At 56.0% G+C, this 26,893-nt stretch overlaps 2 protein-coding genes across 3 annotated transcripts in view; both read right to left on the reverse strand.

Moving 5' to 3' along the window:
- The window catches only part of SCN4A (sodium voltage-gated channel alpha subunit 4), a 44,867-nt gene extending 36,549 nt beyond the window's left edge, over window positions 1-8,318 (reverse strand). The window contains exon 1 of the mRNA XM_052785051.1: window positions 8,066-8,318. The gene's annotated coding sequence lies outside the window, so the exon portion shown is untranslated. The remainder of the gene's footprint in view (window positions 1-8,065) is intronic.
- Window positions 8,319-11,683: 3,365 nt separating this feature from the next.
- On the reverse strand, window positions 11,684-24,594 carry LOC128141276 (vasoactive intestinal polypeptide receptor 1-like). Of its 2 annotated transcripts, XM_052785874.1 has the most exons (13): window positions 24,235-24,594; window positions 21,379-21,493; window positions 18,306-18,413; window positions 17,348-17,457; window positions 16,975-17,072; window positions 16,360-16,492; window positions 15,577-15,730; window positions 14,885-14,945; window positions 14,525-14,591; window positions 14,326-14,417; window positions 13,956-14,085; window positions 13,604-13,645; window positions 12,437-13,301 (listed from the first exon to the last, which is right to left on the reverse strand). In XM_052785874.1, the coding sequence occupies exons 1-13, from the start codon at window positions 24,304-24,306 to the stop codon at window positions 13,209-13,211; spliced, it is 1,275 nt and encodes a 424-aa protein (XP_052641834.1). In that variant the 5' UTR covers window positions 24,307-24,594; the 3' UTR covers window positions 12,437-13,208. The 2 variants fall into 2 exon arrangements, with proteins under 2 accessions (XP_052641833.1, XP_052641834.1); XM_052785873.1 differs by lacking the exons at window positions 12,437-13,301; window positions 18,306-18,413; window positions 21,379-21,493; window positions 24,235-24,594 and adding an exon at window positions 11,684-11,883 and having other exon boundaries at window positions 16,975-17,364.
- Window positions 24,595-26,893: the final 2,299 nt, after the last annotated feature.

Raw genomic sequence — 26,893 nt, forward strand, 5'->3', positions numbered from 1 at the left:
TGGGCTGCGTTTGACTCTATTGCCCTGAGTCCCACCGGGGATGCACTGATGCATGTTCAAGCAGGACCCACAGCACCCATGGGGGGGACCAACCCACCCCATCTCCTGCAGACTCTGAGGAGCTTGTTGGTCTAGGCAGCCTCAATTGCCCTGGAACCAGGGTTTTGCAGAGCTGTTAGGACAAGCCCGCTTTACAGACCATGCCAGCGCTCTGTAGGGCTCCAGCCCCTTCAGCAGCACACTGCTCTCCAAGGCTTCGGTGCACCGGGTGCTGCACGGTCCACATCTTCCCTGGAGCCTCCCGCTGGGTGCTTCCCCTCCAAACGCCCAGCAATGCCCCATCCCCGCTCACTGCACCCAGCCTGCGGTCCCAGCCGAGGTGGCCGTGCCTCCAGCTGCCACCAGCGATCACTGCAGGAGTCAAGTTTCTGCAGCCCCATGACTCTGCTCATTCCTCCCCCTGGCAGGAGCGAGCGCAGGAGGGGAGCTCAAGCAAGCAGGACCAGCTTTGCTTTCGGCCCGTATCTCCTCTTCCTCGGCTGAAGCCACGCTGATCCGGCTGCCAATGGAGCAGCCCCTGGCAGCACCAGGCATGGGGCTTGCAGCCACAGGGGAAGATGCTGGGGGTTGGCAGCGCTGCCCAAGGCTAAGCAGGGAGTCCTCAAAGGAGATGTTGCCCTGGGCATGGAAATGCTTTGTTGCTTTTTGGGGTCTTTTGCAGCATCTGCTTCTGCTCTGACCGCTTTGTGGCCACCCAGAGATAGTGGATGACCCCAGGGAGGAGGATCAGGACTTAAGCCTATGTCCAGCTCCTGCACACCGCAGCCCCGGAGCCATCAGCATCACTGGTTCATCACTCAAAAGAAAAGGAGCCAAGAGCCAAACACAGACTCTGCAGGGGGCTCGGCCCAACACCCCTGTCCACCAGTGAGCCCAGTTCCCACACCAGTGTGTGTGGGAGACAGCCAGGTCCCACAACCCCAAGTGAAGTGGCTCACTGTGGGACCAGCCACCCCCAGCCGCTGGGACGGGATGAACAGCCCCTCTGCTCCCAGTGTGGCACATCCTGGCACATTTATAGCAGCTGCTATAAATAACCGAGATCAAACTCTTTGCGCCTCCGATAGGTAAAAGCACTTTGGGCGCAGCGACAGGTGCTGCCTCAGGCAAAAATCACCCCCACGGGCCTGCGGGGCTCAGCCCCAGCTCTCCCCAGGAGCTAGGTCCCCCCAGAGTCCCTTATTAAAGGCAGATTCTTGCCCCATCAGCTTTCCTATTAAGAAATCAGTCACTTAAAATGTCTCTACAAAGCTCTGATCTGCTATTTATTGCCGCCTTAAATTTTGGACTCCCAGCTAAGCTGGATAACTTCTTTTTACTGTGACACACTTGAGCTGTTGCTTCTGGACTGCCTGTGTCCAACACCTTGGCACACCATGGGTGAGCATCTCACCCTCCCAGTTCAGCATCAGCAATTACCAGCAGGCAACTGGGAGCAGCTCCCTGCTCAGGAGCGCATGGCCTTCACTTTGATAGAAATTCAGTTTCCTCTGATATTTTTGCTACTCTGTGGCCACACAAATGAATCAGCCTCCAAAATAACCTGAGCTGTTTGGAAACTACCAGAGATGCTGCGTAATAGGTTCTGTACAATCAGGAGAGACAGAAGGGTGACAGGGTCCTCTCTGAGACTGCTTGGAAAGGCACCCCATCCCTGCACAGAAAATAACCTCCTGTGGGCTGAGGAAGAGGGGGAAGGACTTTCTTGGCTGCTGCATGCAGACATGTGGCTGTGGGGGACACTGGATGGCTGGGGGCCTCCCCCCATCCTGCTGACCCATGCAGATCCAGGGCTCTGCTCCTCCCTTCCTAGGACATTGTTCTGGGAGAACATCTGCAAACCCAGAGCCCCCCAGCCTGGTAAGCCAAGAGAGATGTACTTGTTCCCCTACCATACTCAGGGCTGGGTTAACAAAGACAGATATGACGGGGGTGTCTCAAGTGAAGACACGCTGCTTCTGAGAGATCTTGGCTCTACAGATACCCAGAACGTGGGAGACAGCAGTGGGACCCTCTGAGTATCTGCAATGTTGCAGCAAGACCACCAAACACATCTTGAGGAGCTGCCCTTACCCATCTGTAAACCTGCCCTTCAAGATTCACCCTCTTAACAGGAAACACTCTGGAAAGACCCCAGAGGAGACTGATATGTACACAAGCCTAAGACAGAATACAACCTGAATGGTCATCAGCAAGTGTAAATCAGCATCACTCACCAACATACAGCAGAGCCAGGTGATGCTCAGCCAAGCACTCACAGTGCACAGCACAGAGGGGAATCTCTGCAGCAGGGATTAGCATGGAAACAAGGACCTCACGCACCAAAGCCAGCAAGCAGCCAGCTCTGGGAGAGCCGGTGCCAAGGAGCCCAGAGCCGGCCCACATGCTTGTAGCTACGAGAAGTTAACGCTGAGGGAGATAAGCCAGCACCCAGCAGCTTAAGAGCTCTGGAAAGCAGACCCTGTTGCACATGCAGCCTAAACCCATCACAGCACATGGAAAGCACAATCCTATAGCACCCCCTCCTTGCTACCTGCACCCCAACTCCTCCTGGGACACACCACTTCCACCCAAACCAGCACCCAGAGGCTGACTGCACACAGGACAGCCCAACCCTCCCCATCCCTTATTTATCCCCATGAGGACACCCAGGGTGGGGCAGGATGGTGCAATGGGGACCAGCTGGGACTGCAGGGTTTGGGGATGAGTCACAGCCCAGTGATGGGTTCTCAGTCACATGCATCCCAAGCGCTGCTGCAAACACCATCATCCTCCGCGCTGCCGATCCCCGTGGCAGCCATCTCGCTCGCCCAGGAGGACCCCCGGGGCCACAACATGGGTCTCATTCTCCCAACCCTGCTGCATGCCCCATGAAGCCCCCCAAAGCAGGTCCCCTCTCCACCCCTGCATGCGTTAAATAGGTTTCAAAAAACCAAAATCACGTGTGCTAAGAGACCCGCTGCCAGCAGAATATGTATTTGGTTCAAACCCGGCCCAAGGGCACGGACACTCGGTGCGGTCAGACGGCATTTATACGCCCATGGAGGACAGGGAGCTTATGGTGAGGATTAAATACCACAGTCCTTATACCCTCTGCATTTCCCACCTCTCTACACCCCACTGCTCAGCCCCAGGGGTGGGACCATGGGGGAAAGGAGAAGGAGCAGGGCCAAATCCTGCCACCGCACCCGGCAGGGCAGAGGGACCCCAAACATCTCCAAACCCCACCGGGTGCAGGCTGCGACACAGGAGATGATGTCAGCCCCATGCTGCAGCGGTGGTGCCATACACTGCTGCGCGTTTTGTTCGAGCTTCAGGATATTTGTGATTTTTTTTGTGATGCTTGAGTGTACGGGGTGACGTGGTGCTTTGTTGTAAAGTCTGATGGTTGCAGAAAAAATTCCTTCCGGCATGGTCCTTGGGATGTCAAAGCTTGAAAAAGTCCTACGGGGTGTTGCTTTCTTACAGTATTTTCCCTGAGTTTTGGAAAAAAGTGGGAATATTGAAGAAATCTAATGTGAAACGTTTTCCTTCTGTCCACAAATAGCACAGGGGGTGGAGAGATTTGCTTTAAGTCATGCACATGGGTGATTTACCAGCATGCTGAGCAGGGCCCGGAGCTGCATTAGCGTTTCTGAGATTATATGAGTTTCTAGCAGTAACTAGGATAAACACCCTTCAGTTGTGCCAGACAAAATTAGCCATTTTATAAACAAGTTTATGTCCCTTTCTGTAACATGATAATGTGCTATTTAAGAGTCTGGTGTTTACTATCCCCAGATATATTGTCATCCCTTAATGCTTTGCTGTAACTACATTACAAAGACTATCTGGAAAGATATGTGAAGTCTCCAAAATTTTCTTTTGCAAACAAATGCCTCTTATGACACTGCTGTGGGACACTGGATCTCCACCACCGTGGCGGTTCTCAGCCCGCCATAAACTCGCTCTGTTTTTAGGTTGCCCTGTTTTCAAGGCAGGTGGTGCTAAGTTTTCACGAAAAGAAAGTAACACCAATAAAAAACTTAAGAGAGTCACCCCAATCCTTTTCCCACTCTATTTTCAAATAGCAGTGGGCTTGGAAGACTTGGAGAGTGAGAAAAAAAATTAATTCTTCATTTTCCAGCATTATCCTTTGAATTTCTGAGTTTTTTAAGCGCTTGGCTGGGTAAGTCCCATGGGCTATGCAGCTCAATCACCAGCTTCTTGCCCGCCAAGCCCAGTGAGCACCGCTGTGTCCCGTTAGCGACATGTCCTCCCGTGCCGACTCCTGTCACCACTGTGGTTTTTTACCCTCCTCTGGGTGTGTTTTTTTCCTTTGCCTGAAGTGTGGCCCAAGCCAACTGTACCGGCAGGAATGCGGGATGCTTCCAAGCAGCATCCGTCATCCCGGGGAGCCGGATGAAGCTATGTTGCCTGCAATTTGCCCGATACTGAGCAAAGATGACGGTCTGTTGAAAGCCCTTGGAAAACAATGCCAGAGCAAGCCCAGCGCTGGTGGATGCTTTTCCCAGCCAGACCAGAGGGACTGAGATGCTGCAGCAAGTTCCTGCTCCTCAGGTGCCATCATGGTCCCTCAGGGTGGTCCAGACCAGCCAAGGTCACTCACTGCGTGTTACCCACAGGCCACCCACAGCAACAGTGATGCTGCTGTGGTTGTACGGGCCAAATGCAAAAGTGCATGCTTGATTTTAAGCGCACGTCGAATGAGTTCACTGCTATGGAATGATGCTGCTCTGCTGCTTTCTGCCTGCTAGATGCTGCCTTTCTCGGGCAGACCAAGAGGTCTCCAAATGCTCTCCAGCCCCTTTCCTGGCAGCAGCCAACCCCCCCCCGCCCCCGCGCCTTGCGATGCACTTTGGGACAAGGACACCCGCGAGCCGAGCGCTGTGCCGGCAGTTGGGGGATTTACACTGAGGAGGAGAAGGACGTGATGCACAATCCCGTGTTTCACAGTACGTTGCAGCAGCACCTTCAGCGGGGTCCCAGCCGTGATGGGTGCCCTGCACGTGCCAAACAAGATGCTGCTCCCTGGCCCTAGCTCCTTGCAAAGACACAGCCGAGCCCGTGTCATCGCTGGCTTCCTTTGGAGAGCCAAATCCTCAACGCTGAACATGCTAAGAGGGCACCAGCCTCCCCCTGGGACATAAACCGCTAACCCCCCAAAAATACATGCCCTACAGAGGTGCCTCCACCCCTGCCACCAGCATCATAAGTCACGTGGAAATTAATTTCATGCAATTCACCGATTGTTATTGTCCTGAATTTACTTGAACTCTGGCACTTCAATGCCTGTTTGCCCGCAGCCCTACCAAGGGTACCTCGATGTGCTTGAAGGCGGGGGTGAGATACATAGGCTGGAAGCTGTGAAGTCCTCAGATACTCTCCCGGGCCACAGATGGAAATAGGAGGTTGCAACATCCTGCAGCAACGCGCTAACCCCCTCCTGCCTGGAGCCGGGGGATGCAGCGGCGGGGGGGGTACCACCCCATCCCCACCTCCTTTCCATCCCGCTGTCCCTACTGAGCCCCGGGAGGGGATTGCTGGAAAGGGGACACCGGGGTGAATGGCTGCTTGGGTTTATTTTGGGGGGGCTCAAGCAGGTGGGGAAGGGTTAAAGCGGGGACCCTGTGCTTGCCCACTGCCCACTGCCTGCACTCGGGTGTCATCCAAAGCTCCTGCTCCTCCCTGCCAGCAGCTCTCATGTCAGGCTTAGAAAAGATCTGAGCAGTGCTGTGAAGGCAGCGAGGGGACAGCGTGGGGGAAGGGAGGATGGCGTGGGGCTGTAACGACCTGCTATCCCAGACTCCGAGGACGTGGGGGGCAGTGACGCAGCCACCTCCAAGGGATGCCAGGAGAGATGCAGTCCCACCGGCTCACATAGGGATCACCAATGAGCAGCACTGGGAGCAGGTCCCAGACCTGATGATCCCGTGGGCTTGGCAATACCGGGGCCTTTGCAGCATCCCAGGGCTGGAGAATGCCCATTTTCCCATCACAGCCTCTGCACCCCAATACCCCATACCAGACACCCTGCAAACCACGACCAACACGGGGCACCTGCAGCCATCACAGCCCTCCTCATGCCTAGCTCCAGGCGCTGAGCCCCACACCTCCACTCTTGCCCTCCAGCTCCCAAGGGATCTCATGCAAATCCACTTGGATCTGGAGAAGGGGGACTCAAAGCTGAGATGTTCCCAAGGGCTGTATAAATAACCAAGGAGGGAGGCAGCTGGACAGACAGACAGGCACAGAGACTGAGCACCCTTCCTGGCATCTCCGGAGCTATAGCTGGGGTCTTTGCTCCCATAACTCCCCAAAGCATCCACCACACTCTCCCCATTCCTCCTCTCCATGTAAATGAACTCATTAGTCCAACCTGCCAAACACAGAAATGATGCTGGATGGCTCATCATTACCTGCTGCTGCTCGCTTTCCTACCCCCAAATCCAGCAAGTTCCACTGAGTGAAGATGGAGCTGCCCGAGTGGCTCCACAGGGCCCTTTTGCCCTGACTGATGGTCACCAGACCCTTATACGCACACCGGAAAATAGAAAATGTTATTTAAATATTAGCACAGTCAAGTCAAGGCAGGACGCCGTGTTCTTTAACCAGTTCCTGTAAATATGCCCTTTCCCTCCTGAACCATTGTAACACCAGGCATTTTCCTAGCAAGGACTAGAGGAGGCAGCTCCAGCGCTCAACGCATCAGTCCATCAGCTACATGTGCAAGATCTCCCCTGTATAACAGGACAGATAGGGGTGTCCCGCTGTCCCCAGGGTTTTATGGAATTGTTGCCCCTTGTCGACATCTGCTGTTAAATCTTTTGCAGTGTGTTTTGCTCGCTGCATGCCCAGGCTGATCCGTTGCATCGCTGTCAGCAGCGGTGTGGGCAGGGGAAGAAATGCTTGTGCTTATCTGCAAACTTCACTCTGCAACTCAGCACTGGCTCTAGGGACCGAGAGAGTAGCGATGCAGGATCTGGCCGAGAGGGATGGTTGCCGTTGCGAGGGATGGGGGGACCGGGGTGGCTGATTGCCTGTGGATAAACCCCGAAATGGCACTGGGGGTGCAAGGCGGTCCCTGCATGCACAGCGAGTGGTGGGAGCTTTGCACAGCTCTGTGCACCCACTACAGGCACGTGAGGGGACTCAGCACCCAAAAAAAGAGCCAAATCCCACCCTGGCACTGCCTGTTTCTCCACTGCCCATGGGGGATCCGAGCTCTGAACCCCACATTGGGCTGACCGTGCCTCCCCGGCACCCCAAAACTGTTGGCTGTGCGTGCGCACCCCGCGCACCCCTTGTGCGAATGGGGAAATGACGGCCTCCCACCTCCATGTCCCCCCCCCCGTCACCGCTGTTTCAGCACGGCAGAGGGGTCCCACCTCCTCCCCCTCTCCCCATGGGGGTCCCTCTCTGCTCCCCCACAGGGGACAGGGGCTCTGCGGGGACAGGCGCCTTCTTGAAAGGAGACACTGTGAAGCCACCCCGCAGACCTTTCCTGCAACCTTGGCTTGGCCAAGCTGAGGTTTATATTTAGATCTCCAGGAGGAGAAGCCAGGAGAAAGGCGACTTGTGCCTTTTAAGCCCTGCCTGTAGCTCCCTTCCTCCGAGTGGGAAGGTGGCTCAGAAACTGGTTGCCCGTCACATCCCCCGCCGTGCCCTCTCATCCCAGCGGCAGGTCCATGGCCACCGAGGGTCCGGTGGCTGCTGGCACCTGTGTCCCCATGCCCTGCCTGTGCCTTTGCAGGGACTTTCTCCCCCCGTCCCGGGCTGTTTTCCACGCAGGGGAGTCTGGTGGGTGCCTACAGCCCTAAACACCACCCCAGCGACTGCGGGGGCTGTCTTGCTCCCATCCACCTCCGGCGCTCGGACGGTGAAGCCCCCGGCATTTCTTGCACCGCTCCGGGCACAGCGAGAATGACAAACCCAGGGACATCCAAGACCCCGCAGACCCTGCCCGGTGGCCTGACATCAGCCCAGGGCTGAACCCAGTACTTACTGTTGGGTGGAGAGAGCAAAATCCCAAGGAGAGACCTTTTAGGGCCAGAATTTCCCTCTCCTTCGACTCCTGGAGGCTTTGGCTCAGCGAGTGCCTGTTGGCAGAGCAGCTGCTGCTGCTGTCAGATGGTCATGAGTGAAACCTGAGGACATGCGGGGTCCTTCAGGTAGCCTCGGCCCCGTCTCAGCTGTGGCATTCGTCCCCCGCCGCGCCAATCATGGGGCTGGCTGCGCCTGCAACCCCCGCGGCCGCATCGCCCAGCGCTCCCGGGGTCCCGCATGCACGGGCCCCCCCTGCACCGCGGCCACCCCGGCCATGCTCTGAGCCCGGGGACGCGGCCACCCGGGGCGATCGCGGCGGTGGAGGAGGGTGTCCCAGATGTTGAGGTGGCTTTGGGCTGGCTTTGGCACCAAATGGGACGTGGGGAGGTGGGAAGGGACCCCGGCCAGCACGTCCCCATCTATACCTCCCAGAAGTGACATGCAATTGGAAAGAGCAGCGGGACAACTGCAAGAGTGGCAGGGGGGAGTCGGTGCCAACCCCGCTGCCAACGTCGTCTCCGAGCCGGTGGCTCTTTGGGAGTGTTATTCTTGTCGTGCAGCACCCAGCACTGGCTGCGGCTCCTCCTCTTGCTTGCAAGCGAGGGGTGTCTGTCATTTCTGCTTCGTCCCCCCCCCATCCCGCCCTCAGCTGCTACCTAATTTTGCACCAGCACCACGTTTCTTTGCACACCAGGAGCATCCGATGGCCAGGACGACCAGCAGCTGTGCAGGGTCACCCCACTTCGTCACCAGCATGCCTCACCCCGTGTCCCTTGCCACACACCCTGCCCAGTGGGTCTGAGCCAGACCAGGGTGGCACGGGATGGTGCAAAAGGGAGGCTTGCAGTGTGGTTGTCTCCCCTCTTGTTCTTCCTGACGGGGCCTTTGGGTGCTCTTTGCGTGCCCATGTAGTTGTATGGGTGTGTAAGGTGCACAGAGGGCACCCAGGGTTAGGAGGAGAGGGTGGAGGGGTGTCCAGCTTGCAGGGCTCACCCCTTTTGGGGTGCACAGGGCTGCGTTGGGAGTGGACCAACCACCCCAGCACCCAGCCTGGTCAGAGGGGACATCATCTCTCCCACACCGCCGGCTCTGTGCAACTTTTCTGCTGCTCATCCGGTCCCAAAATACCCTGTAGCAACTTTCCCATGCTGGCGTGGGCTTTATTGGAGCTGAAGCACCTGCCCTCCCCAGCCTGGCATCCCTTGCTGGCACGTTCCCATGGCAATTTGCCTTTCCCTGCCTCCAGCTCCTCACCCGTGGGGCTCCTTTTGCTTGTCAGCATCCCATGCAATCAATAAAAACAGGGCCAAGACTGTAGACCTGAGCACCCAGGGAGCTGGGAAGTGAAGATCCTTGGCTTGATTCTGCTTCTCACTCAGTAATTTTCCTTTTCTGTTCAAGACTATGAAAATAAGGCAGCCCAGGAGACCAGGTTCAGCTCTTGAGGGAGAGGTCGTACAGCACGGGACAGAGGATTGGCTCTGCGCAGGAGATGCCAAAAGTGTGCTTTGGGAAGCATAACACTGATTTTTTTCAACTAAAAAACAACCCCAGGGCTCTTTTTGCTGACTTGGAGCTCAGGCCGGGCTCAGAGCAGCTAAAGCCAAGGGAAGGAGGGAGTGAAGAGCCCCACGTTAGCTCCCAGGGGATTGCTACAACCAGGGCAGAGAGCACTGGGAGCCCATTGGGAGCTCAGCAGCAAAGCAAAAGCCTGTACCCATGGGCAAAGAGCATTTCCCGTGCATCTGGCAGTTAGTGGTTTTGGCTGGTGAGGAGGGCAGGGACAGGGACGTCCTCCTGCTGTGCCTGTGGGGACTTTCCACTTGCTCAGTTGGTCACAGCAGGAAATTCAGGGGATGCTCGGCGGGTCCCATCAGCTGCCAGCTGCCCCAAACCCAGCCTTGTCACTGCTGGGAAGCCTGTGCAAGCTGCACTGGTCTTTTTTTGCTTTGCCTATAGCCTAGAGCAAACCTGGGGTGAGGCACGTGAGGGTGGAAACCCCAGGACATGGCTCCTGCCCTTCTGGAAGCCAGAGGCACCCCGGGGTGCCCAGCTGGGACTGGGCGGTCACGAGGGCACAGCTCTGCCTGCAAAACCAGCTAAATCTGAATGGGAATGGGAGCTTCGGGTACCCAGGGGTACTCGCAACACTAATTTGGGTGCGAAAACCATGTCCTTGGGGTGACAGGGTGGGATAAGGGCAATGCTTGGCACAGCCTGCGAGACCCTGGGGTGTTTGAGGTGCCTTCGCTTGCACCTTCCCCCAAAGCTGCCGGTGCTGGATGCATCCTGACCCTCCTGCTCTGCCAGGCACTTGCCCTGCCGCGGGGCTGCCTGCATCCATTGCAGCTCTGCGGGGCCAAGCTCTGGTGGAGTCAGAGCTGCCTGCACAGAGCAGGGTGGAAACAAGCTGCCCCAGCGAGCCGGGGCATGGGGAAGGGACATTTGCAGGGTGAACTCCCCAAGCCGCAGAGCCGGGAACATCCCGGAGCAGGGATGAAGGAGTGGGTGCAAGCACAGGCATCGGGGCACCCTCGGCACCCAAGCAGGGTGGCCTGGCAGCCCCCGGAGGAGCAGGGGATGCAGGCAGGGAAAGAAGCAACAGGCAACAGCTCTCCCAGCCCTGAGCCTTATTCCCATCCCCATTGCTGATTAACCCTCACCTGGCCAGGGCTGACTAGGGGGACCCTGGGGGCTCCCAGCTCTTGCTGGAGCCTTGGGACAAGGGCAGGGCTGGGTGCACGCTCCCCCGAAGCAGCGTGGCCCCCTTACCTTACTCCTTGGGTGCTCTCAGGGGCCCGGGTAGAGTCATTGGGTGCTGGCACCCAGGGCCAGAAGCCAGCAGGCCCCAGGACCTGCCGGGGTCCCTCCACGCTGGCTGAGCCTGTGTCCGGGGCGGTCTGCGTGGGGACCCTGTGTGCTCCAGGGCTGACACCCCGGATCCGATGTCAGTGCCCGAGGCGGTGCTGCGGGGCCGCAGTGCCACCCACCGGCTCCAGGCAAAACACCCCCCCTTCCTCCGGACCCCCCTCTGCCCGAGGGGAGGACAAGGGACCCCCAGGACAGGGTGGGTGATGGGGATGCTGGGCTACTGTGGTACCCCGGGTCATGCTGGAGGGGAGACGGGGAAAACCTGGCCCTGCTCCACCTAGGCTTAGCTACCCCAAATACGTGGCTGTAGGGCATGGTCCAGGCTAGAGATGCAGCAAACCCTTCTGAAAACCTTTCCTGCAGACTGAAGGTGATGCGCAGTCCCAGCAGCGGTGGCACGTCAGCCCTCCTGCACCCGCAGTGGGCTCCTACCTTCACAGGCTCTGCCATGCACCATGGAGGCTACGGGGTTGAAGCTCAGCAAACCCCAGCGGGTCACTTGGAGTGCAGGTTTAGCACCCAGAAAGGCCCATTTGCAGCTGAAAATACATGCAAAGCTCAGTGCTTTTCAAAGCTTTATGGCAACTGTGATATTCCCACCGAGCATCCCCAGCCCTGGTGCAATCTGCTGCCGCCGTCTGCCTCGCATCCCTGCCGAAACAGCATCTTCCTCGCTAATGATAGAGAAGTTTATTCACCTGTGGTCTCTTCATGGCTGCAGGCAGGCATTTATTTGACAGCTGCCATGCTCCTCGGAGGTTTTCTGGCCAGTGACACAGGATGTTGCTGGCCCAGGGGGTTGTTGAACAGAGCATCTTCCACCTCACCTCAAATCAAGTCTGGGGCTTTGTTTCCCTCTCAACGCCTCTTTGTGAGACCAGACGGGATCTCTAGAGATCCTGCAGCCTGGAAAGGGGCGAACACATGCGTTTTATTTAAGGAAGGACATGTGGCTACACGGAGAAATTAGAACTCAGGAAGTGTGAGGAGCTCTGCTGAGATCGGGTGGCTCAGGTCTCGGGAACATGGTGCAGCTGGGAGAGGCCAGGAGGTTTGGGGAAAGAGAATTTGAGGCCTTTCTTGGTCCTGGAGACAGCGTTTGCCAAGGCAGGAGCTCAGCCCAGGCAGAGTGAAGGATGCTCATGGGGGAAAATGGAGCCAGGCTGCAGCGTGGTGGTGGCAGCTCCGACCCAGAGGGGACACGGCACCCCAGCACCTCTGGGACAGACCGTGATACACCCAGCTTGTGCTCTTCCTCACCTTCCTCCTCCATCTCCTCTCCATGGCCATGCCCAAAGCCTGGCTGCTTCACCAGGCAGAGAAAAAACAGGTATTTCTTTCCCAGGGAATATTTCCAGGCATTACAGATACTGGCAGGGTTTTCACCCTCTAGCAAGCCTGGTACCAAGTTACCTGGGTTTGTAGAGCAAACCAAACCTCTGAAAAGTGATGCTGAATTTCAGAACAAGATTTTATTGGCAAAAACCTCGCTAGTTCCAGGCAAATGAGTCCTCAGTGAAGACAGGTGAGTCCCTGCTTGCAAACCATCCTATCTCTCTGGTACAAAGCCCCTGGGAGAGGTGCAGAGCCCCTACGAGCTGGCATGGCAAGGATGATGGACTATCTTTCCCGGCACCGAGTGCAGCTGAAGCAATGGGCAGGGAGAAATGGAAACATTCTGGAAAGCAGGGGAGGATCTGAGTCATGAGACCATCAAGAGTCTCACATAGAGAGCTGTCAGTTTTTGCCTGTCTCTGTATTTGCTTCTCCCACCCTCAGAATGGCTCCTGGGGGCTGTGTCTAGGCATCTTCCCATAAGGGAAATGATTTTGTAAACCAAAGGAGGGGAAAAAAAACCCTCCAGGTTGGGGCCACTTCAGTTTTCACTCCAGTGCTGAATGAAAAATGCCAGATGTCCTTTGTGAAATTATATTTGTGTTTCCTACCCAGTCCTGGGGCAGAAAAGGTGGAGAAGCTCTTTTCCCTTTGCCTAAAATACTGACCAAACCATGAAGGGAGCTTTGGGCAGGTGAGACACCATCATGGATCCATGAGAGCTACCAGCACCTGAGCAGGCAGAACCTTTCCCAACAGCCCTTCACACCACCCTCTGAGGATGCCAGACCCAGAACCTACAAAACCCTTCTTATTGTGTTTCTGGGACCATAGCTGTGGAGCTGCACCACCACCAACATCCTCGGGGAAGTATTTCCCCCCAAACGCTGTCCTTGTCATGCTGTGAAGTCTTGGGTCGCCAGGTTGAAGACGTTGCTCTCCATGGAGGACTGCCACTTGCCCCAGTTCCTCTTGATCTCAGCCTGGACCTGAACCGACACCACGGACCGGTGCTGGCACCCAGGGGCACCCGCCAGCACCTGCTGGAGGGGCAGGAGCTGCACCCTGGGCTCAACAAGGGATATGGGGTGCAAGAGGGTGGGGACGCCCATGCACGTCTGCATGCCCACGTGTGCACACATGCATGGCTGTGTGCATGCAATGCTCATTAGGGTGCACCCTTGGGGGTGTCTGTGTGCCCACATATGTGGCTGTGGTGCCCAGAGGGTCGGTGCTGGGGGGTCCAAACCACTCTTTTCATGACATTAAGCATTTCATGAGAGACACTCACCTCCCCATTCAGGAAACAGTACAGCAGAGCCACCAGGAACCCCTGAAAAGAACAGAAAGAGCAAAATTGACCCAAGGAAAGGGGCTGGACCCCTCCATGCTCATCTGCTGCCTGCATTTAGCACCCTCCTACACCCCTTACCCCACTGCACGGGCAGTAGAGGTATGGGATCAGTGCAAGTTGTTCAGCAGACCCCAACCCTTGTGCTTTGTCCCTGGTGTTTGAGGGGTGCCTGGGACACAGGCCGCTCCCAAAAGAGTGCAAAGCCCCAGCAGCACATCCCAGGGTCATCTTGGGATGGGACAGGATGGGTACATGGGGATTTTGCCTACCCATCTCCCCCAGTCTGTACCTGGTATGAGCCAAGGACCAGCTCGAAGTACAGCCGGGCGTCCACACCGATGTGCTCAGGGAAGAGCGCGAACACCACGTAGTGTACCCCGAAGAGAGGGATAAGGAGCAGCGTGGACTTCGTCAGCCTCCTGCGGAGAGTGGTGGCATGAGCGGGGACCTGGGTGCAGGCGATGGTCCTGCTGCCCTGCAAGACGAGCCCTTCCCAAGAGCTTGGTCTTAACCCAAAATAGGGTTTTCCATGAAAGGCAGGTCTTGGAGGCTCCAAGGATGTCCTCCTCTGTGCTCCTCCAGGAAAGGGTCTCTGCTGCCCTGGGTACCCCCAGAAACTGGGGTGAGGGGAGCTCCCCCTTGCCTGAGCTAGCCCTTACATGTACTGCTGCTTGTAGTTTTTGCTGATGTCCGGGGACCGGATCTTCTGTGCTAATATCCTGGTGACATTGAGGAAGATAAGGAAGTTCACCTGCCATGGGAAGACATGTCTCAGGCTCTGCACAGACCCCTGGTTGGGTCCCCCTGTCCGTGAGGGTTCCCAGCTCCGGGGCTGGGTTGCTCAGGGGACATACTCACAAATATGGCCAGGAGGATGGGAGCCTTGATCACCCACCAGTAGAGACTGGTGTAGTCGTCCCAGCATCTATGGGAGAGGAGAAATGGCTCTGCCACCCACTTGCACTCTCTTAGCTCAGGTTCTGCCCCACCACCCGTCCCAGCCCCCTGCCCCATTTGCACAGCATCTCTTGCAACGGGGCCCTGCCATAGCAAGGGAGTCTTTGGGCCCCACCAGAAAATAGAAATCACATTAAAATAAAGTGCTGCCCCACTTCTCCCCTCCTAAGCCTCCCATGCAAGAGGTTTGTCTGGTGGGACATGTGTGGGGCACACGTGGCCAAACTGGCCTGGGGAAAGACGAGGGGTGGCCGCTCTTACCCGTGGTTGTCGTACTGCAGCCTGGTGACCACCCATACGCAGACTGTAAGCATGGGGACGCCTGCAATGACAGGACCCAGGCAGGGATGCAGAGTCATCCCAGGTCTCTGGGGAGCCCCCATACCTCCCCTCCATCCTTTGTCCCCAGAAACACATGCCTGGGTCAGGTCTGGGGCTCTGGAGGTGGCAGGAAGGTGAGAGCCTTTCCCCTTCTCCAGGTTTTAAAAGGAGATGGTGCCCACTGAAGGTGATGTGTGTCACCTCCTGGCCACCCTCCTGCCCCTCTGTGTGCTCTTACATCTAACCTGGGCAGCCAGAATGGGCGTTTCCAGCCCCAGAAGGATGTTGGAAGAAGGAAGGACCTGTCTCTGTCCCATCCTGACCACGTTCAGGATGGGTTGGCAGCAGATGCTGCAAAGGATCTTTCATTGGTGTTAGCAAGCTTTTTCCCCTTTGAGTAATTCTGCACACATGCCACAAGGGCAAGGATCAGATTATGCTGCCCAACCAGCTCCATGACACCATGCACAGAGATGCTGGGTTGAGGGCACGTGCCAAGAGCAGCCATGGGGAGCACCATGCAGCCAGGCAGATTTCGGAGCCGCGATCCCTGGAAGTGGTGCCTACCCCCAGTCCGTGTCAAAGGGACCTCACTGGAGGGGGGTTGATGTGCCAGGGGACCCTGCACTCACCCCAGCCGATGAGGATGTACCACCAGATGTACCTCTTGTCGGAGGTGAAGGTGAGCAGCAGCAGGGTCTGCAGGTACATGCCCTCCACCAACAGCCAGTAGAAGTTGGCCAGGACTGAGTACTGGAAAAAGGCGATGGCTGCTTTGCAGTTCACCTGTGAGGATGAGGAGGGAGAAAGGCTCAGCAGTGCTGGCTGGCATCAGACCCTGTGCTGGGGGCACAGGGGATGGTCTGCCTCCCTATCCATCCACCTGAGGAGCCCTGAGATGGTCTTTCAGTGCAGCCCCAGGGATGCTGCACCGGTCCCGCATGTCACCTGCAGCATTTTCTGCTCTGCCTGCGCAGCATGGGCAGATGACCGCAGGCTGTTATTGCAGGACCGTTAGAAACCTGTGTCTGCTGGTGTCCACAGTGTTGTGTCTGGGCTGCATGCAGGGGTTTCTCTTTCTATTGACAACCCCAAATCTGCACATCCAGCAGTGCAAGGTCTGTTTGCTTGTACATGGTGCTGCTGAGGTTGTGCAGAGGTTCAGCCCTACTGGCAGACTATCTCTGAGACCAGGGAGAGCTTTGAGGGCAGAACATGTTCTCTGCAGACAGGGCCCATGCAGAGATGCTATTGTGAACCTCCTAAAGTCCACCCAAGCCAGCCTTTCCTCCACAGGTTCACAGCCTCTCTCTCCCTCCTCTTTGCAGTGCTAAATCCGCTGCAAATTCAGCTAGACCCCTCCAGATCAGCACATGGTGCCCGCTCCTGCATCGTGCTGGGGCTCAGCACCTTACCGTCGACATCGTGCAGTGGTCGATGGACTCATCTGAGAAGAGGACAGCATCCTTGATGAACACGGCAGCCCCGCGAAGTATGAAGGATGTGAAGAAGTGGATGTGGATGGAGTTCCTGGTGCAATGCAGCTTCCTACGGGAGAAAGAGATGTTCTATGCCGAGGGAGAAGAGAGAGCAGATGGGCAGAGAAGCTTCTCCTTCGGGAGCCAGTTCCCTGGATGGACCCCAGCCCAGGGGACCATGTGTTGGTGATGGTCAAGCATGAAGCCCTGGAGGAGGTTTTCCTGCTCTGAAATCATGAAGGGCAGGGTTGTGCTGTGCTCAAGGCTGCTGCCTGGGGACAAGGTGTGCTGGGGAACGTCCTCCAGCCACCTCCAGAGAGCATTCTTCTGCAGCACAGCGAGGTCTGCAAAAACAAAGCTTGAAAGGGCAACCTGAGGGTTTAAAGTCTGTGTGTCAGCAGGAAAGGACAATGCAGTTTGTCTCATGCCTCCCTGGTTATCTGCGTTGGCAGGGATGGACCTTGGCTGCTCTGGGAGGGGATTTACCCTGCTCATGATTTACCCTGCTTTCCTCCAGCTGCAGCCCATGGAGCAGCCAGCACCGAGCCCTACCTGAAGCAGGAGAAGATGCCGATGGCCAACAACAGGGCTGCCAGGGACGTGGAGTAGCCGCAGGTGTAAAGCACCTTCATGGTGACAAAATAGCCTTTCTGGAAGGGAAAGCACCAGCGGAGTGAGGCAGCATGGGCTGGAAGGTGCTGGTCTGCAATGGGCAGGGAGGTGACAGGGTGATGCCCCAGCCCTTGCCCAGGCTGGGCTTGTGCCCAGCCAAGCTCAGATCCCTCCAGGCAGCCCAGCAACAAGGATGAGGCCAACGAGATATCCCCGAGACCATCTTCATGTTTCATTGCCCAACAGCATGGGTCAACATGGGGTAGGGTGATGCTAGGGAGGGTGCCCCATGGCCCCCGGGGGACCCACTTGCCTTGGCCTCGGTGTCATTATTGCTGCCAATGGCCTCCAGCTCGCAGGCGTTGTAGTAGGGAGGGCTGGGGAAGCTCCATCCCGACTCGGTACAGTTCCTCCGGATCAGCACTGCAGCAACAAGAAGGGATCTCATGAGAGCCATGGGCATCGCCTCTGCATCAGCACCCCCAAAATGTCCAGCCTGGGGACGGCACCCTGTTCTCCAGGATGGTGCCTAAATCCCAGCACCAGCATCCTGGCTGTGACAGCAGCATGGTACCTGAATGGCCTGGCTGCCCCATCCCTCCCATCCAAATCGCATCTCTGCCCCTCTGGTGCTGTGCCTGGAGGTGCCAGGACATCGCAGGGCAGGATGTGAAAGCAAGCATGAATCCCTACAGTGGGGGGGAATTAAGGCTAAAAGGGAGCGCTCTCATCCTGCGAGGGCTTCATCAAGCCTCTCCTGAGCTGTTTCTGCCCTAAAGCAAGCATTTACCAACCCTCCATCACCTTTTCAATTATACCCAGCCAAGGAAGTGGTCAGATGCCATGGGGGCCAGTCAGGTGCTCTCCTTCACATTCCTCTGCATCCACGGTGGATGAAGGTGCCAAGCAGGTCAGGAGCATTAGGCTGGTGTGTGGACGGGGAAAGGAGGGCACCAAGCATCTAGGGGACTGTCCTGGTGTCACCCAGTTGGAGCATGAGGTCCCCAAGACCTCTACCCACAGAGGATGCTTGGTACTGGGTGATGAAAGGGTTTGGGGACTTTCCCAGCGTGACAGCACCCTGCCTCTCTGCTTTTGCCTGTCCCCTGCTTGGGTTGCACTATATGCCAAGGGTTTGGATGGGGCAGGAGCTGTGGGACCACAGGGGAAGGGCTGGGGTGGCACAAGGATCCCAGGCAGGCAGGGGTGGGTGCAGCTCAGCCCTCAGTCCCAGGGGATGAGTGGTCCAGGCTGGATTTGGAGCACTGCACCTTTGGACTTCTTGAAGACATGGAGGATTTCAGGGCAGGCGACGGCTCGGGACTGGCCGACGGGCAGGGCTGACCAGCAGCTCACTCCATCCCACTCGGTCAGGCAGCCTGGGGAGGGACGGGATGGTTAGTGCCACTGGGAAGGGACGTGCTGGGGACACACAGAGACCCCTGGTCCCCAGCATAGCCCACAGCAGGCACGGCTGCGTGGATGTAACAGGAGAGTGGAGAGCGGCCAGCCGTCACCCGATCTAGAGGGCCATGCCATACCCCCTCAGGAATTAGGAGCATCCTGGCTTCGGTTCTGGGAACGATCTCCCCCAGCACTGAGATCTCCTTTTAGCCCCATGGCAAGACAAGACCTGCTATTTTCTGGGGCTGCATCAGACCCAGAGCTCCTGTGGGAAGGCCCTGGGGGACAAGGGTGTGGGAAGGGCTGGGACTTTCCTGGTGGCATCTAAAATAATGCAGGTTTATGCTGGATTTCTGCACCCAGCAGCCATGGTGGCCCAGCTTGGGACATCTCTCCAGCCTGAAGGAGGAGGAGAGGAGAAAGCACCGCAAGACTTGCTGGAGAGCAACTAGCTTAACGTGTTTTGCTTCTCTCTCTCCCACTAAGTTTTGTCTTTAAATGACTCTCCAATTGCCTTGGAAACGAGCACGGCCGAGCAGATGAGGGGCCTTGAAGAATTATTACTGCAGCACACTGGTATGAGACGTAGACATCACACTTCCAGGACAGCTGTCCTCCTTGCACATATACATTATTAACCTTGTAAATATACATTATTAACCTGGAGCCACATCTATTCCCAGCCAGGGAATGTGCTCTCAGACAAGTCTAATTAGTTTTCTCTGATTTCAGCAAAGTGGTCTGTAGGTGTCTGGCCAGGCTTGGAGGGATTTGCAGGGCTGTCATTACAACGCCAAGGTATGTCTTAATTTTTGCTCTGGAGCATAGGTGAACCGAGCACAGCTATTGGGACCATCACTGAGAGCGGTTGCTTCATTTCTTGGGGTCTGAGCAAAATATCTGGATGTGTCTGTATGGCAGAGCCATCCTGCTGTATATAAATACGTGAATGAGCTATTCCAGCACAGTGAGTGCTGTGGGACCATTTGGTTGGGAGACAGAGGAGCAGCCCATGGCACAGGGATTGAGCTGGGATTCACGCTGCTCTGTAGTGCAATCCCAGGGAATAAAGTCATCCCTCTATTTGGATGGGGAGAAAAGGTTTAAGTCCCCTTTCCCACTCTGTTTCCCTCTCCCAGGCCGCTGCAGCCTCTAAAAAACCCTCATTTCTTAGAGGTGTGCAAAATGGGGACAACCCTCCCATGGAGAAGAGGTGATGGAGGCAACTTCTGGGGGGACAGGGCAAAAAAACATGAGCAAAGGAACTGGCAATGTGTCTCATTGCCCACCTTGCAAGCAGGAGCTGTTTCTTCAGTGTCCCTCCATTGTTAGTCCCCAGGGGCCACCACATAGTCACACTGTCCCCTGTCCCTGGGCTCCCAGCTGGTGTAGCCCGGCAGACCGAGGTGTTTGGTTTGGATTGATCCAAAGCAACCTGCTTTATTCCAATTTTCCCAGCGGAGGACTGAAACATCCCCAAGATCAACATTATCCTCATGACGTTCTCCTTGATATGGCTGAAAAGAGCATTTTTTCCCTCAAAATGCAGTTTGATGGGAAGTTCCTGCTCAGCATTTCTACTGGTTAATTATATGCAGACCTGCCAGGGCTGCCTCCCTATTTCTTGCTGCTCTAACTGGTACCTGGAGACCTCCAAAAGAGATCATTTGAGCCTCACTAGCAGGTTATTTCTTGCCAGCTATTTCAGAGCAGTAAATGCTGCGAGCACCCGAGCAGACTTTGAAGAGAAAGCACTGCAAACACGATCTCGAACCAGTTTTAGGGCCCCACAGAGGGTTCCCCAGCAGGATGCTGAAGCCTGAGGTCCCTGTTCTATTCCTTCAGGCTATATTGCCACCATGTCCAGGGCATCTGAGCCTTCCCCTCCATCGTCACTTCGTGCCACGCTCTCCGCAGGACCCTTCCCAGGCTGGCACAAGGAAGCAAGGGGGAAGGGATAAATTTAGTTCAGGTGGGCAGCGGAGGCGGCAGTCAAGCAGGAAACTTGGGATTAAATACTGATTTTAATTATGCATTCATGCTTCTTGGTTATTTTCCTAGAGTGAGATTCCTTCCCCCTGGCTGGCATGATCTGGGCTGAAAAATGGACCTTTTCCAATCAGCTTGGCTTTTCTCTGCTAAGCTGGCTGATACGTTATATCTCTGCACAGTTACTTAAGCAATTATGCACCTTAACATGCATTTATTGAGATGCTTCATTTTTACATTTGTATTAGATGAAACCCATTGAATGACGCATTTCTTATTCACTAGGTGATAATTTTTACCCAGAATTTGAGCCAAGCTGCTTTTGGATGGAAATTGAATTGCAATTTAAAAAAAATGTACAAAAGCAGCGCTTTAAAACTGTTTTTCAATTAGTTAATTGCTTTAAAAGTCCCGGATATGTAAAAATTAAGTTGCTCAAAACATGTTTAGCATTAAAACTAACTGAATTAGGAAGGCAAGAAGGCATGAAGTGGTGACATGCACTGCGCAACACCCGTGCTGATGGCCACAGCTCTGCATCGCCTGTGCCTGCAGCCCTGCCTGGCCGTGGGGCATCGGTGCAGGGAGGACAGGAGCGGAGCAGGAGGCTCTGCTTGGGGCACAGACCACACCGTCATTGCCATATGCCACGAATCTGGGGGGACGCAGCCCCTGCGGTTGTTTGCATCCCTCAGCCCACCCGTACCCACTGGCTGCAATTTCAGCCCCCCCTCTCTTCCTGCAGCAGCATCTTTTAGGGCTCTCCAGGGATGCTCCTTAGCCTTTGCCTTGGTGCTACTCTCTATTTTCTTGAAAATACCTGCTTTTCTGCATCCATGTGTGCTCTGCAACCCCGCTACCGTGGATCATCCTCCAAAGACCCCCTTAGCAAATCCTCCCCCTCCTCCTGAGAGAGATGAGCCCCATGCATGGTGGGCAGCTCGCACTCACCTTGCTGCCCGGGGGGGGCTGGCGTTTGGCTTTCACGCCTGATAATCTCCAGACATTCAGCTTCTTGCTCTTGGAAATAGAGGACGACGGAGCAGTCAGGATGTGTTGCTCGCACCTTGAGGAGGGAGGAAAGGGCAGACAGTAGGATGCTGGGTATTAAAAGACCTGAGCAGGCAGGGTACCAGCCAATATTCACTATTTCTGCTGCAGCCAGCCCCAGGAGAGCCTATCTATGTAACTGTGTTTTGGACCCTGACATTTCCTTAGCTTTCTACTGTTTGCCTTGTAAACACCATAAAGAACCACTGCAATTATTTCTAATTCCCTCCGAAAGCATGTGATGCTTAAGGGCACTGCTTCACCAAGACACAAGCTCCATGCAGAGGAGCTAATCTTAAAGACGGAGGGGCCGACCCCATCAGCAGGGCAGAGGCGAGCACGTTCAAAGCCTGAGCAAGGAAACCATGTAATTAGAGATTTAAAAAACCCCACCTATTCGGGCATGTCTAATCCTTCCTTTGCCAGCTAGGTTTTGCTCACGTGGGTTTTGCTCATGTTCAGGCTGGTGTATTTTAATTGAAGGCATCGGCAACGGCCATTGGAGTTCACCTTTCTCCTGTTCCCCAGCAATTTGGGGAGATGCTGCAAAACAGGCATGCTGACCTCCTTAAAGCTTTTGGGTTTGCCAGCGGAAGTGCTGAAACACCAAGGAGTACGCCCTGACCTCGCAGCTCCCAAAAATGCAAGGGATGTAGTGGCTCAGCACCCTGGAATAGGGCTGCCTGGGAATTACAGCTTTTGGGGTTTGCCCCCTTGGCTTCCAGCTGGAGAGCCGGAAGATTGAGGCTGAACTGAGAGCAGGCCATGAATTTTGCAATGCCCAATCCCAAGCATCCATGCCTATTCCCAAGCATCCATGTCCATGGGGGGATGCAGTGGGGACTGCAGCATCCAGACACAGGACATGTCTGGGGCAGGGTTTTTGGGCCAAGACATGGGATTAGGTTGCTGATGGTTTTAGGTGTGCGGACAGAGATATAAAAGCTGGAGAAATAGAGGGATGAGAGTGGGCAAGTGGAGGTAAGTGTGGGACATTAAAGCATTGCTTGGCTGAGCCCTGTCCTTCCCTGCCCTGTCCTGGCCACCATGCAGCCACTCCTCTGGGGTCCCTTTACTTCCCCCAGGAGATATTGTTTCTTTTTCCTGCTGAACACAAGATTTACAAGGAAATTCCCCGTCTGCAAAATGCATTTTAGTGACAGCTGCTGGGCACAGCACTGAGAAAGCACACTACTTCATCATAGTGATGAAGGCCCTGGACCTGGCAGAGGTGCCGCAGCCCCTTTTAGCTGCAAAGCTGCTGGTTTTTATTGTTTATGGCAATGCAACCTGGCTGCTGGAGCATCGGAGCAGGTAATCTGCAGTGGTCCCTTCAGAGCTTGCTTCAGGGCAGGCAACTCCTTGCCATGCCTCAGTTTCCCCAACTGGGAAGGGGCCTGATGCCATCACTCTCCTTATAAAGCCCTCAAAGCCTCCAGCACTCCCCCAGCCCTGCTTGCTTTCCCTGCTCTTTCCCCTTTGCCTCTCCTTCCTTTCTTTCTTCCTTTCTTTCTTCCTTTCATCCTTTCTTCCTTCCTTCCTTTCTTCCTTTCTTTCTTCCTTCCTTCCTTTCTTTTTTCTTTCTTTCTTTCTTCCTTTTCTTTCTTTCTTTCTTCCTTTCTTTTCTTTCTTTCTTTTCTCTTTCTTCCTTTCTTTCCTTTCTCCTTTCCACTTCCCTTCCCTTCCCTTCCTTTCCCTTCCCTTTCCCTTTCCCTTTTTTCCCTTTTTCCCTTTTTCCCTTTTTCCCTTTTCATTTTCTCTTTTTTCCCCTTTCTTTTTCCTTTCCTTTTTTCCTTCCTTTCCCCCCCCTTCCCTTTCTTTTCATTTTCTTTTCCTTTCCATTATTCAAAGCCTCCATGTTAGCTAAAGAACTTGCAGAGCAAAGCAGCGCCGGAAGAAATCCCAAAGGCTTTGTAAAGAAACGCGGAGCCGAAACCCTCTCCTGCTGGAGCCCTCCACATGCCGGCGTTTGCTGCCGAAGCAATTTGACAAGTTCAGGATGGGTTTGCCAGCGTGGCTGCCAGACTCACCGCGCATTGCTCCAGCAACGCAACTGCTCCGCGTCCCCCCCATTTCAGCGGGGGCTCGGTGCCAGCCATCCCCATGGGTCTGCCCGGGGATGGGGAGCACCCCACACATAGTCCTTGCCTCCTGCACCCTCCAGCCATCCCAACCTTCACGCCTGTGGATGCTTGCCCAGGCCCTTGGGGTTTGGGGCTCCTTCGAGGCGTGTAAGACGATGTGAGCAAAGTCCCCCCCAGGACCCACGTGAGGATGGATGCGACTGTCCCCAAAGCAGAGCAGAACAGGGTCATCCTCCCTGGGGATGCCCTGGAGCAGCCCCTGGAGCTGAACCCCATGGGAGCTTTGCTGGCTGCCCTGGCCGGAGCCCGAGCACTGTCCCAGCCCCAGGGAGCACAGTGGGGTCCCAGTATCGCCCACCTCCCTCCCTGCCCATCCCTAAGCCGCATGTCAGCAAATCCTCCCCCAGAAGCTGCGATGAAAGCACCTGGGTGGGTGCAACGGTGCCGGCAGCTCGCAGGACTGCGGCTTGGCATCGCCCCTGGGTTGGGCAACATGAGGGATGGGGACAGGGATGGAGACGTGCTGGGGGAGACCTGACCACTGACCAGGACCGCAGGCATGCTGCTCCCCAGGGCTGGCCGGACCCCGAAGTGGCTGTCCCAGGCAGGGGACCACCGTGCTCGTTGCCCACCCTCTCCCCATCACGGTCCCGTCCTCCCCAGGGACACTTACCCGAAGCATCGGGAGTGCGAGCAGCAGTACCAGCAGCACGCAGGTGCCGGGGGGCTGCCATGGGCCTCCCATAGCTGGAAGCACCCCTCTGCTGCCCCGTCCACGGGTGTCCCGGCTCAGTCCCCGAGGGGCTGGGGACAGCCCAGCTCCTCCTGCATGGCCCTGCGGGTGGGGGGCTGCATCAGGACCCCAGCTCCAAGGGGTGACCCAGCACCCTTCTCCCCTTAACCCCGCTTCGCTGCTCCTTCCCAGCCCTGTCCTACTCCTGGCTCCCTCCGGGACCCTTTCCCGCAGTGGGTGCTCAGTCCCACTCGGGTGACCCTGACCCACTCCCCATGCCCACCCGGCTCTGGCCGTCGTCCTCACCCAGCCTCGCTGTCCCTGCCCAGCGCCGATGGGCTCCGTCTCTCTGCGAGACTGAATGTCACAGCTCCTGGATCTGGTAATATGGCAGGCTCCACCCTCCGCTCCCCCTCCCCATGCAGAGGGCTGGATGTGAGGAGCAGCACGGGGGGGGGGGGGGAATGACACCCCAGCCTGGCACTGCCCAGTCTGGTCACCGCTGGGCTCCCAGCACCCATTTACCTGCTCCCGTCAGGGACCTGGGACCCCCCAGCTGGGCCCAGGTGGATGCACAGGGTGGGCATGGAGCCCTCTCGCCTGCTCCTTGGATGCTTCTGAGCTGGAAAACTGCTGGCTAAAGGCTGTGGGAAGTGGGGGTGCAGCCAGGATGGGGTGCAGGGGGCATGCCAAGGGTCACGCTGCTCCCCGGCAGGCTCCACGCATGACCTGGGACTAGAAGAAGGTAGAGAGCTCAGAGGAGATGTCGTGATGCTGGAATTGTGCACGCACACATGTACAAAGACATGCCCTGACACGTGTGTGCATTCCTGGACACATGCATGCACATGGGGTGGGGGCAGAGACGCTCCTTCAAGCCCTGCCTGCGCAGGAGGCTCTGCCGGCCCCGGCATGGCAGGCAGCGCTGCCCATCCCCAGCTGCATCGTGCCTGCTCACCTCCTGCCTCTCCTGTCTGGGACATGCCAGACTCCCTTTCCAAAACACACTCCCTGCCCAGAAACACCCAGGATGGGCACTGGGTGTCTGGCAGGCAACACGCAGCTCTGCAAAATAACCTTAACTCTGCCCCAACCGAGGTTTTTGGTCTCGGATCATGATTTTGGTGGTTTGGTGCTACCGGGACGCTGGGTGCTGTGACCTCAGTACCAAACCAGAGCAGAGCAGAGGGGGTGCTGGTGGACCCTGGGAACAGGAGCAACCCATGATGGACACACATCTTCCTGAGCACAAAACACCCAGCACAGCATCCCTCCCAGCCATGCCCGAGGACGGGACTTCCCTTGGGGCCAGCTATGGACCCCCAGACCCTCACTCGAGGTCTCCTTCTTAAATATATATATATATAAATAAATAAATATATATAATTCTCCATGCTAGAAAGCCCCAGCCCCTTTAGCAAGTGGAATTTTGACCCAAACTTCACCATTTTAACGCTTTTAGTGACGAAGCAGAGAGGGCAGGAGGGGGTGAAGGAAGGAGGAGGAAACCCAGGAGCCCAGGGAAGGCGGCTGTGTTAATCTCTTGGGATTAAAGATCCAGCCTTGCACCCCTGGACCACCCAAAATCCTCCTCAACATCTCAGGTGTGGGCAGTGGTGAAAGGAGGGACTGAAAATGGCCCCAAAGGCCCTTGCTGAAGGGTAGAGGGCTGGGGGGGGCTGCACTGCACTTTGGACTGGGGTGGGAGGAGGGTGAACCATTTATGTTGCTAATTTTAGTAATCTTACATCATTACCATTTCTTAATGAGGCAGCAGATCACATTAGCTGCTCCTTCCGAAACTTCTCATAATGAGGTACGAAGCCAACGAATGAACCATGAACCGCTGCTGTTGGTCTGCCATTCAAAGACCTCAATAAGAATTGTTATGTAAATTAAATACCCCTAAAAAAGTGCAAACAAAAGAACTAGGTCCCTAATATTTAAAAGCACTTGTTTGACATTATTAGGAGTGACCGACTCTGCTCTCGGAGGCACAGACCGGCAAAGGCTGAGCCTGTGGTTTTGTTGACACAAAAGGCTGCCGAGACCCGGCCAGACTCATTACCATCTAATAGTTTCCACTGAAATGCAAACACCCAATCTTAATCATTTAATTTTCCAACAGCATATAAACACGCAGTGGGAGGGTGCCTTATCAGACAGTGCTAAAACCAAATAACACAATACCCGATGCAAATAACCCTGTGCCCGAGCCGGCTGCATCGTCCCATGGGCAGCTCCGGCTGCTGCCGGCCGAGGTGGGGGGCAGAGGAACAGGGTGATGGGGGACGGGGTCTGGTTTGGGGGTGGCAGTGGCCCCAAGCTGCCCAACGTGAACCCGCAGAGCCAGTTTATTTGGTGCCATCTGGTGGCAAATGGACTGGAGGGTCCCATCCCCAGCTGGTCACTGGAGGGAAGCAGCCCAGTTTCGGAGGCGGCCAGTCTGGTCCCCGTGGTGGGAAGGGCCAGATGGGCTTTGCAAAGCATTGCATCGCTGGAGGATGTGCATTGCTCTTCCCTTCCCCAGCAAGCACCCTGTCTGATGAGGGGGTGCGATGGGGAGCAATGGGGACCCCCCAGGTGATGCCCAACCACC

Source organism: Harpia harpyja, chromosome 4 (assembly GCF_026419915.1).
Source record: "Harpia harpyja isolate bHarHar1 chromosome 4, bHarHar1 primary haplotype, whole genome shotgun sequence".
Lineage (NCBI taxonomy): Eukaryota > Metazoa > Chordata > Aves > Accipitriformes > Accipitridae > Harpia > Harpia harpyja.